The 10,559-nt window shown below is 59.8% G+C and overlaps 2 protein-coding genes across 6 annotated transcripts; one reads left to right on the forward strand and one right to left on the reverse strand.

The window, feature by feature from the left end:
• Positions 1-1,510: 1,510 nt before the first annotated feature.
• Positions 1,511-6,643, forward strand: TTC16 (tetratricopeptide repeat domain 16). 4 transcript variants are annotated; one of them, XM_084494225.1, is made up of 11 exons: positions 1,511-1,813; positions 2,087-2,177; positions 2,383-2,529; positions 2,600-2,700; positions 2,779-2,908; positions 3,011-3,225; positions 3,300-3,541; positions 4,064-4,205; positions 4,277-4,436; positions 5,024-5,189; positions 6,243-6,643. In XM_084494225.1, exons 1-10 carry the CDS (start codon positions 1,557-1,559, stop codon positions 5,183-5,185), a joined length of 1,647 nt encoding a protein of 548 aa, XP_084350351.1. In that variant the 5' UTR covers positions 1,511-1,556; the 3' UTR covers positions 5,186-5,189; positions 6,243-6,643. The 4 variants fall into 4 exon arrangements, with proteins under 4 accessions (XP_084350351.1, XP_084350349.1, XP_084350350.1 ...); XM_084494223.1 differs by having other exon boundaries at positions 5,024-5,181; XM_084494224.1 differs by having other exon boundaries at positions 3,029-3,225; positions 5,024-5,181.
• On the reverse strand, positions 5,869-10,438 carry TOR2A (torsin family 2 member A). Of its 2 annotated transcripts, none has more exons than XM_084494227.1 (5): positions 10,272-10,438; positions 9,686-9,951; positions 8,534-8,709; positions 8,051-8,178; positions 5,869-7,491 (listed from the first exon to the last, which is right to left on the reverse strand). In XM_084494227.1, exons 1-5 carry the CDS (start codon positions 10,408-10,410, stop codon positions 7,247-7,249), a joined length of 954 nt encoding a protein of 317 aa, XP_084350353.1. In that variant the 5' UTR covers positions 10,411-10,438; the 3' UTR covers positions 5,869-7,246. The 2 variants fall into 2 exon arrangements, with proteins under 2 accessions (XP_084350353.1, XP_084350354.1); XM_084494228.1 differs by having other exon boundaries at positions 10,298-10,316.
• Positions 10,439-10,559: the final 121 nt, after the last annotated feature.

Consider the following 10,559-nt stretch of genomic DNA (forward strand, 5'->3'; position numbering starts at 1 on the left):
GACGTGCCAAGGAGAGCCCAGGGCCTTTGGGATGCTGGAGTGGTGGTGGTGGGGAGAAGCCATTCCCCGGGCTGCCCGCTCTGGCAAGGGACCTGTAACGGGGCTGGCCAGGAGGAGCCAGAGTTCCTCCAGCTTTCAAAAACTCCAGTGTTTTGGCACAAAAACCCTAACTCAGAAACTATGACGGCCCCACAACCTCCCCACTGCTTGCTCCAGCTCAGTGGGAGCAGACCTCATGAGCTGGTGAGCTAGGAAATTCCAGGCAGCTCTGGCTTTCCATGACACACGGCACTGGGACACGCTGCCGCAGTGCATCCGTGCATCCACGAAGCAGGGAACGTGCAGGTGAGGATGGGAAGGTGATGTTTGGAAAGTGCTGCGTGAGGCTAAAGCCACCAGCAGGGACCTCAGGGAGGGACCCAGGAGGCAGCAGCCCCTGCCCAGCCACCCTGCAGTCATGACGGGGCAGAAGGTGGCGATATCTTGGTGCTGTCAGAAGAGCTGGCTGGCAAAACAACTAAAAAGGGTCTCCTGCCTTCCTCCTGTTCATGTCCCTGCTCAGATCCCTTCTGTATGTTGTCCCTATTGTCCCTGCCCTGTACTCCAATTTGGCCCTGCAGCTCTCCGGGTGCACCCAATTTCCCCCAGAACCTCCCTAAGGGCTTCCAACAAGAAACCCTTAGAGCTGCAGCCACCTTCACTGGCCACCCCTTGCAGCACTGGGACTGCCATCGTGGGGACAAACTCCGATGGCACACAGGTACCAGGATGCCTGGCAGACATGGAGCTGCCAGCACTGGTCCCAAACAGGCAGCTGAAGGGTGAGGGGATGGTGCTGGGCCATGAGGAGCGGCCCCCATGCCTTCCCTGGGTGTGTGGGGCCCAGCTCCAAGAAACATGAGGCTGGCCGAGGTTTGTGCTGGGCTGCGCCAGGACACCGGGATCCTGCCAAGCCTGGCGGGGCCGCAAGAGCTGCTTGTTTCCATGTCCGCCACCCTGCCAAAACGGCGTCTGCCTTCGGGAGGCGGGGGGAAGAGGGCAAAGGAGAAAAGAGGGAGAGAAAAGGGGGAGAGAGGGGAGCAGGGACTCATCAGCAGCAGAGGGGGGAATGGGAGCTGGGGACGACGAGCCCTGCACTGAGGAGGGGACAGCACCTGTCCCGCCAGGACCCCCTCCCACTGCACAGCACCAACGCAGGGCTAGACCCCATCATGTCCCCGTGGGGTAAAAGGACAAAATCCCCCACGTTACGCTGCAAGCACCCGGCCACGGGTGGATGCTGAGCCCCTCTCCGCAGGGACGTGCCCTGAGGCCAGCCACCCCCTCACAAGGCACCTCCCCGGCGCCATCTTGTTGGGGGGAGGGGAGGGAGCAGCCATCTTGCTCCCGGGCACCGCAGCCATCGTGGTTGTGGGCGGGGGGCGGCATCGTGGGGTCGGGCTGGGCTCCTCCATGCTGCCTCCTCCGCTCCCCTGGGGGTACGGGGAGACCCTTCCCTGTCCCTTCTCCCTTCCTCCTTCCTCCCAGCTTTGGCCGTGGCTGGGGTGCCCCCCAGGATGCTGGCTGGGGGGGGATGCTCAGGAGGGGCTGTGGGGCAGAGGAGGGCTGCAGGGAGCTGTGTGCTGCTGCAGGGGGACGCAGAGATGGCTGCGGGGGAGCTGTTTGTGACAGCAGTGCCTGAGGAGCAGCTGGAGGCCAGCAGGGAGAGGGCTCTGCAGAGGATCTTCAGGTCCAGCCACTGCCTGCGCGGCATCGAGTGCCCCAGGGAAGCGGGGCCCTTCGGCACGGTTGTGCAGGGCAGGATGTGGGAGCAGTAAGTGCTGGGGCTGCTCTGCCTCCGAACATAGTCACAGCTGGGGCACCCGGTACCCGTTACCTGCTCTAACTGCCTTCAGCAGCACTCTGCGTGGGCAGGAGCATGCGGGGTACACAGTTCTCAATGTCCCCCCAGCCATCCTCCAGCCCTGTGTGTGTCTCGGCTCTGCCTTTGGAGCCGAGCTCCCTTTGGGTCCTGATGGGCTCCACAAGCTCCCACGTTTGGCAGCGAGAGCCTGGGCCCAGCTCATGGCTCTCTTCCTCCCCACAGCTGGCAGAAAGGGCTGGAGTTCTCCTCCTGCGGCCAGTGGGAGGAAGCCATCATCTGCTACACGAAAGCCATCGGCCTGGATCCGCAGCGGGTAGTGGGTCCCAGGGGGCTGGGGACATGCCGGGGAAGGGGAGGCAGCGTTGTGAAGGCTGGCTGTAACACCAGTAACACCAGCAACACCAGCATCTGGTTTCAGGACGTGAAACTGTGGCGTTAGCCTCTCACCAGGCTGATCCCGGGGAGCCTGAGTATTGCTGGGTGGTGGGCAGCAAGGGCTGAGGGTGTCTGTGGTGCAGGCAGAGCTGTACGAGCAGCGGGCAGAGGCTTTCCTCCAGCTTTGTGACTTCCAGTCGGCCGCTCTGAACCTCAGGAAGGTGCTCGCCTTGGGACCTGCACGGGAGCAGCACTGCCTGGCTCGCTTAGCCCTTGTCCTTGACCTACAGGTGAGCTACCACTCCGTCCTCCCTGCCTGCAGCCCTGCCCTGTGGCCACGCTGACAGGCTTGCCCTGCAGGGACGATGTCTGCTGGACCAAGAGCTCTACAGCGAGGCCCTGGAGTCCTTTACGCGAGCAGCTGAGCTGCAGCCCCACCGCAGGGTGTTTCGCAGGAGGAGGTGAAGCAGCACGAGGCTGTTCAGCCGCGCTGGTCCTGCTGTGGGCTCCCTGCCAACTATGCCCCTCTCCTCTTGCAGCATCTTGTGCCTCGCTGCCCTCAACAAGTTCCCTGAGTGCCTCTGGATGCTCAACAGAGACCTGGCGGAGGATGCGAGGAACCCTGACTTGTACGTGCTGCGTGCCTCCTTCTACGAGCACTTCGGGCAGGTACGGCCGCTCCGGTCCCTGAGGGATCCTGGCTGCTCCTCCTGGAGGTGGGGGATGCAGGTGGAAGCTCCAGGTCCTGAGGGATCCCGGCCTCCCGGGCAGCTGTCCCTGTGCCACCAGGACATCCAGCGGGCCCTGGAGCTGGACCCGCAGCACCGAGCCGCCCAGGCGCTGCGGCAGAGGCTGCGGAGGCGAGGCCTGGAGGCCAAGGCTGAGGCAGTGTCGAAGGCTCTGTGCGGGGACCTGCGTGGGGCCCTGCTCAGGATCAGCTTTGCCATCGAGACCAACCCCTTGGCTGCCGAGTTCTTCACCCTCAGGTGGCGGACGTGTTACTGCGGCCAGCTGGCCCCGCTGGTGTCTGAGTCTTCATTTCTCTGTCCCTGTGTCACAGGGGGGCCCTCCTCCGACGGCTGAAGGACATCGGTGCAGCCTTAAAGGACTTGGCCAAGGCGAGGCAGCTGTGTGCCGACGAGGGCCCAGAGGCTCAGGAGGCTCGGCGGCAGCTGGCGCTCACCTACAACGACCGTGCCGTGCTCTGCTACGCCCGGGGCCGGCTCGATGAGGCTGTGATGCTCCTTGGTGAGGCTCTGCGAGATGAGAGGACAGAGGAGGGGCTCTATGTCAACAGAGGAGGCAAGTGGGGGTCAAAGCAGGGTCCCCAGGGCAAGAACGGGGGCTCAGGGATAGGGCTGGAGTGTCAAAGAGCAGCAGCTTGTACCTACACAGTGCATGCAGGGAAAGGCCCTGCTCTGGGGTCCTTCATTAGGGACTGGTGGCTGAAGCTGGTAGTAGGGCTTCTGGGTTCTCTCCTGATCCTGATCCCAGTTCCCAGACAAGATCTCTGTGTCCCCAGAGATGCCTTTCCTGTTTCAGCAGTGAGGAGAGGACCAAGAGTGAGGATTTACCACTGGCTGTGCTGCTCCCTCCCCACCAGATCTATTCAGGGGCAGGGCTGGGATCTGCTGCCCTCTCCCATACCGGGCTGCATCTCCTGGTGGCCGCAGAGCTTTTGCCTAACGATGCTGAAACCTGGGGTGGGCTGAACACGAGGCGTGTGTTTCCCACCGGCACGGAGAGCTCCAGGCAAAGGCCCAGGGCAGCAGCCAGCCCCCAGCTGCTCCAGGTCGCTGAGATGCCGGCACGGCTTCGTTGCAGACTGCTTCCTTCGCCTGGGGGAGCTGGCCCACGCGCTGGCAGATTACCAGCAGGCGCTGGAGCTGAGCCCAGGGAACCTCGGTGTGCAGCGACGTGTTGCGGCGGCGCTGCACGAGCTGGGTTGTCGGGACGTGGCGGCGAGGTGAGCAGGAGGGTGGTGCAGCTTCCTGAGGGTCCAGGGAGAGCCCTGTGTGTGCTCCTGTCCCCTCGCAGGTGGTACCAGCAGGCAGAGGCTCATTTCTCTGCTACCATTGAGCACGACCCCCAGGAAGCTCTGCACCACCTGCACCGGGCCCGCCTGTGCCCACAGAAGGTGCAGAGCACGAGGGAGGACACCTTGCAGAGCCTGCGGCTGGACCCCATGGACAGCGAGGTACGGCCCTGCTGCTGCTCCCCGCTGCCCTGCTCGGGGAACAGGCAGTCACTGGCTTGCTGCCTCAGCTGCAGTGCCTGTGCCTGGTGGTTTGGGACAAGCCTGGTGGTTGTGTTCTGCGTCAGGGCCAGCAGCTGGCACCAAGAAACATGAGTTGGGGGTCAGGGGTCCTGCTGGGGTACAGGTCCAAGCCAAGCAGCAGTGGTTACAGCCTGGCTGTTACAGCGGTTCTGTGGTAGAGCCATTGGGCAGGGCTTTTTCCTCCTCTTCATTTTTATTTTCCTGTTTCTTTGAACTTAATGCAAGGCAGAAGCCCTCCTGCAGCTGGCTGTGATGAGGGGAGCGTGTCCCCACACTGCTGTTGCCAAGCGTGGCACTTAGTGGGGCAGCAGCACTGCTCAATAGATCAGGGGCTTCTTTATGGAAAAAACAAAACAAAAACGGGCTCCCTGTCGGGGCAGGTCCCGGGGAGGCTGCCAGGTCCTTCGCTGGTGGCACGAGGCAGGTGTTTGGCTGCAGGGGAAAGCTTTTCCGTGCGTGCTGGTACATCAGGAGGACACCCAGGTCTTGTCTTGTTGCCGCTGCAGATCCTTTCCCTCACACACCACCTCTTTCCAAGAACGACTGTGCAGCCTATCCTGAGGAGTGAGACCGGACGCCTCACCCAAGAAACCTTGGAGAAAACGCTTCAGAGCCCTCCAGAACCCACAATTTTGGCCGATGACGCCTGGTGTGACAGCAGTAGGTGAGCAGGTTTGTCTCAGGTGCCAGCCTGCTGGCACTGCCTGCTCCCAGAGGGGTTTGCTCAGCCCTGAGCGTGGCAGTTTTGTTTGCTCCGAAGCACTGGGGCGCATTTCAGCTGCCTTCAGAGCTAACTGCTGAATTACTCATGGTGCCAGAGTGGTGACAAGTTGTGTGTGCTGCCAGGGCACAGGGGGTCAGCCTTTACCCAGCCTGTGATGCGGGCTGTGGGCTTGGACACCACAGCACCCACCCAGCACCTTTCCTTGGCTGTGTGCTTGCACGGCCACCCAGCAGCTTCTGCAGTGACCCCCCTGGGGAGCGAGGTGCCGCGTGCCTTCTGCCTCCTGCTCTGGCACAAGTCCTGGGAACGTGGCCTTGTACACAGAGCTGTGCTCTGCACAGGGGAAAAAGGGCTGCCCGTAGCTGTGGCACAGGCCCCGTGGCTTTCCTGTACCTCTGCTGGCTCCTCTGCAGGGAACGTCTGGGCCAGCCACTGCCACTTCTCCTTCTCCCCTGGGAAAGGCCCCCATCTTGTTTCCAGTCACCTAATTAGAGACATCATCTCTGGGCCACCAAATCCCCGAAGTGCTGTTGCATCAGGCGGCTGTGCCCACACAACTGCAAGTCTCCCAAGTCCTCCTGCGATAGCTGCAATTAGGAACCCAAGTAAACGACTCTTCCCCAACTATTTATTTCGTAAAAGATTTATTTTAAAATTAGAAACACCCAACGTTTCTGAAAGAGGCAGGATGTTTGAGCCTGTCCGTGGGCCAGCTCCCAGGCCACAGCTGGGTGGTGCCTGCAGTCGCTGTCCCACAAGCTCTGGCTCTGGAGGCAGGCTGGAATGGGCCCAAGCACGGGCAGTTTCAGCACAGGGCCTGAGGGGAGCATCAGAATTTCCCCGTTCACCCACCCCTTGAGAATTTTGTTCCCAGAGACTGAATGGATCTGGTTCCTCTGACCTGTGCTCCAGTAACTGCAGAGATTAACACAAAGGCCAGCAGTGCCACGCACCCCATGCCTGACAGCTCGGAGTGCTGCTCTTCTCTCGCTTGTCCTCAGGTTCCCACGTAAGTGGCGCCCCCAGGAAGCTCAGCAGAGCTGGCCCAGCCAAAGTTTGCGAGGTCTGACCAGCAGAAGGATGTAAAAGAGGCTCAGCAGCTTATAGCACCAACTCCTCAGTCTGCTGTAGAAATCAATATTGAATAAAAGGAATTTTAAAAACCATTTGTAGCACCACAGTCTCCCCTGGAGTTAGGCACAAACTTTCTTTTTTTTTTTTTTTTTTTTTGTAGCTAGTAAAACAACGGCGAGGTCTGGTGTTTCGTTTCGTTTCCCTGGTTTGCTGCAGGACCTCAGGGGAAAGATGGACGGGGAGACGAGGAAGAGCTGGGCTCTTGGCGGGTTGGGCATTGACATTTCCCTCATTATGACCCCGTGCTTCTTGCTGGTGAAGCTGGTCCCTACCAGCACCTATTCACAGTGAAAGGAAACTGGAAAGAAGTTGGCTCTAAAAATTCCTTGAGAATAAAACTTTGCTGCAGTGTTGAAGGTGTTCACCAGCCGGTGGTGCAGAAGTCAATGCCAACGCTGTCACATTGTACCAAGGAACTGAGGTACTGCCACGCTTAAAAAGTTAAAAGAAAAAAAGCTAAAATGCTGTATTAAAAAAACATTTTTGGGGCTCAGAATCTTGATACAGTGGATCAGTAGCTGCCAGAAGAGGGGAAGCTGCAGATTGGTGCTGCCGGCAGGGTGAGAAACCTCCCTGACGCCGTGGTCCCTCTTGGCATCTTCCCCTTTTCATCACAGATGTTTGGGCGGTGCACCAGGCTGGTCGTATCCACCCTCACCTGGCACAGGATAAATCCATAAAGTGCTTTAAATCTCATCACTTGCACTGGCTCCCACAGCTGCATCCTGCAGTGGCATCCTTGGGGCTGGAGAGAGGAGATCAGCAGGAGGGCACTTGTGCTACCTGGGCCTCATCCTGCCAGCCCTGGGCTCTGCAGCTCCACAGCTCTGTGTTTGTTCCTCATGGAGCTGAGCAAGGCCCCTGACAGTGGCTAGAAGAAAAAACTGATCCGAGAGGCCACTGTTTTGCAGCCTGTTGATGAAAATATTTTCTCTTCTTCTGGGAAGTAGGGGATGCTGTCAGCCACCTCCTGGACCACGTCCTGATGTACTTCCAGGCCCTGCTGGACAAGTTCGTTGACGACGCACTGCTTCACGTGGTGGCGCTTCAGGGGGAGGAAGGGCACGATGAAATCAATGAGATGTTCGTTAATGATCCCGGATTTCCAGAACCCACCTGCAAAAGCAAAAGAGGAGACAGGTTTTACCTTCAGAGTGTCAGCAGTCCTTGGAATTCAAAGAGCTGCTTGGTGTGAAGCCAAAATACTCAGCTGCGGACAGATCTGCTCTGGTTTGGTACAAGGAGTGGAACCGACCAGTTGTTAAACCCTCCTCCCCCAAACAGATTTGTTTTTTTCTCCAGGAATTGGTAGGATTTAGCAGTCAGCCTTACATTCTGCTCCCTGGGACAAGTTCAAAGCGAGGAGATGCAGGCAGGCAGCGGGGACTGGCCCTTGTCAGTGAGCGTGCTGTGCTGGCTGCCATCCCTCGGCTGTGAGCACACATCTTCTCCAAACAACTTTGCTAAGCGTGTTAACAGGTCTGCTGGCCTGGGGAGCTGGGCTATCCCTTCCCTCTGCCAGGACACCTTGAGGGGACTGCAGTTCCCTTCCCTCCAACTCCCTGTCCCTTTCTGTCTGCCTGGGAGGTGCCAGGCAGCTCGGTGGCTGTGCGGCATGGGCCTGGCTCCCTCTGCTGGGCTCTGCTCCCCGCCAGCAACACTTCCAGGGACTCACTCTGAGGGTTTTCAAACACGGCCTTGGAGATGGCTGACTCTGCGTCCTGCAGGCTGATCTCCTCCCGGTCCCTGTGGGCCCGCCACAGATCCAGCGTCATCTCGTTGATCTGCTCCCCTCCTGCGTTGCTGCACAAGAACAAGGCGCTGGCTTACCCGGTGTCCAGGAAAGCGGTGCTGCAGGACAGAGGAGGCAGCCGACAGCCTCCAGCATGCAGGAGCTCAATCCAGCTTTGCCCCCTGCCTGCCCTGAAATGACTCCTGTAACAGCAGCCAAATAACAGGGACAGGAAAGCTTTTTCAGGCTCTCCAATTTCACCTGTTCAGAAGGAAATAATGTCTCTGTTTTTGCAGAGGATGAGTGCTGGGAGAAGGAAAAGCAAAGTGAAAGTGGGCTGCGAGGCAGGCAGCGACCCCTGCCCAACTGAGGAGCAGGGTGCTGAGCGCCCCGCGCTGTCCCACGCGCCGCAGAGGCGCCTCTCACCTGATGAAGATGAAGATCGCTTTGCGGTAGTTGGTGCCATACACGACCCAGGAGGGGCCCAGGAAGGGCATGATCACGTCGATCAGGCCCGGGTGCATCTTGTCCATCTCGTCGAAGAGGAAGGCCGACCGGCCACAGCTCGTCAAGTTGCCCTGGATCCAGCGCTTCAGGTTCTCCTAGGAAAAACATCCACCAAGCCGTCAGGGGGTGAGATACTGAGGGAGGAACAAGCTACCCCCGAGCAAGGGCTGAGGTGAGGGTGCCGAAAGCAGCTTGTCCCTGCACTGCACCACCTCCTCAGGGCAGGAACAGCAGCACTGAGGGGGCCTCCTTTGTTCTGGAGCTGGCACAGCCACGTATCGGTGTTGTTAGCCCACTGTAGAGCTCGTGTTGCAGAGTTAAAGCAGCAGCGTGAAGGAGGCAGCAAACCAAAGCTGGGCGTTCAGCCTCCTACGGTTCCCCACGTTCTCTTTCACTCTATCCACAGAGTTCCCAGCGACTGAGCACCAGAAGGGAGATGTGCTTGTTGCCAGCTCCTTTCATGGTGCAAAAACCGTGTGCCTGCACTGAGGGAGAAGAGCCCAGCATGAGCTTTTACCTTACTGAGCATATTCCTTCTGAGGACACAAAAGAACCCATCACTTCTCCAAACACCCAGAAACAAAACGTTCAGGTGCGCTGATTCCCCTGCTCTGCTGAGGCTTCATTAGCAAACCTTCACGTTTTGGTTTCTTGCCTTCCTCAGCTTTAAGAGGCACAGGTTCAGCTGGTGGTCGGGAGCTGCTTGCTGTGCAAGGAGGAGTTACAGCCTAGCAGCACAGGGGCTTTCACAGCTCTTCGGCTGTTTGCAAAGCAAGGGGAGAACTTTAGGTGGAAGGCACTAAAGTGAGGCCCTTCTGTGTGCGCAGAGGGCTGTGTAAATATTTAAAGAATAAGAATGCAATCGCAGCAAGGACGGCTGTGGGGAAAACGAAAGTGGTAACAGCCAGAGGACGTCCCAGCTGCTGGAGGATCCTTCAGGAGGTTCATGGAGCTGCTTGGCAAAGAGCTGCATTGCTCCAGCTCACTATAAAACAGCCTGGGTACGTGCTGAGGATCACGAGGATGTAACCAAAGCCCAAAGGAGAAGCGAGCAGCGCTGAGAGGCCTTACCTTGTACTGCTCGATGTGCTCGGCGTGGGGGAAGTGCACGACGGGGGAGAAGTGGTGAACGTAGGGGCTGCCCAGCCCGCCCTGGAAGAGGTGGCGGACGAGCATGGAGCTGACGTAGGTTTTGCCCGTCCCCGTGGAGCCGTGGAAGGACAGCACCAGGGGCTTGGCGGGGCTCGGGCTGTGCAGGAACTGCTGCAGCCCCTTCATCAGCTGCTGCCGCACCAGGGGCTGCCCCACCAGGCTGAGGGCCAAGTCGCACTCCAGACCTGAAGGGAGTTCCACGTGGCGTTGAGAGAACCCAGAAATTGAGGAAAACCCAGGCATTGAGAGAACCCAGACATTCAGAAAACGAATTTTCAGAAAATTCATTTTGCAGGAAACCCGGAAATTCAGAAAATGGAGATTTTTAACAGATCCGTGCCCAGGCGCAAGCAGTGTGGCCGTGTCCCAGCCCCACCCCGGGCTGCGCCCCCGACCTCCCCCTGCCCCGCGTCCCCCCCGGGACCCCCCGATCCCCTCTCCGGGCCCCCCCAGAACCCCCCGAACCCCCTCCCGGTCCCCCCCCGGTGTCCCCTTCCCCCCTGACCGCGCAGGTCGGTCCCGAAGCCGCACTCGCAGTCCGCCGAGAGGCCGCAGCGCAGCGCCCGCAGGTCCCAGGCGGCGGCGGCGCCGGGGGGGGCGGCCCCCAGCAGGGCCACGGCGAGCGCCAGAGCGGCGGGGGCCATGGCGGCGGCGGCACCGCCCGAACTACAACTCCCGGCGTGCCCCGCGGGTGGGCGGGGCCTCGCCCTTCTTACCCAGCCCACTGGGCGTGGTCTGGCTGCTTGGTCACGCCCCCACCCAACAGGCTCCGCCCCCCAGGGGGGTGTTTGGG

This window comes from Aythya ferina (genome assembly GCF_964211825.1).
Source record: "Aythya ferina genome assembly, chromosome: 20".
NCBI classification, from domain to species: Eukaryota; Metazoa; Chordata; class Aves; order Anseriformes; family Anatidae; genus Aythya; species Aythya ferina.

What these genes read in the sequence shown, in the direction of transcription:
- TTC16 (XM_084494223.1), top strand. Translation starts at nt 1,557, where the DNA reads ATGCTGGCTGGGGGGGGATGCTCAGGAGGGGCTGTGGGGCAGAGGAGG. An exon ending in TGTCGGGACGTGGCGGCGAG is followed by an intron (nt 4,206 to 4,276) that starts GTGAGCAGGAGG and finishes GTCCCCTCGCAG; the next exon opens with GTGGTACCAGCAGGCAGAGG. An exon ending in GCCTGGTGTGACAGCAGTAG is followed by an intron (nt 5,182 to 6,242) that starts GTGAGCAGGTTT and finishes GCTTGTCCTCAG; the next exon opens with GTTCCCACGTAAGTGGCGCC.
- TOR2A (XM_084494227.1), bottom strand. Translation starts at nt 10,410, where the DNA reads ATGGCCCCCGCCGCTCTGGCGCTCGCCGTGGCCCTGCTGGGGGCCGCC. An exon ending in CTTCGGGACCGACCTGCGCG is followed by an intron (nt 9,952 to 10,271) that starts GTCAGGGGGGAA and finishes AACTCCCTTCAG; the next exon opens with GTCTGGAGTGCGACTTGGCC. An exon ending in GCGATCTTCATCTTCATCAG is followed by an intron (nt 8,179 to 8,533) that starts GTGAGAGGCGCC and finishes GTTCTTGTGCAG; the next exon opens with CAACGCAGGAGGGGAGCAGA.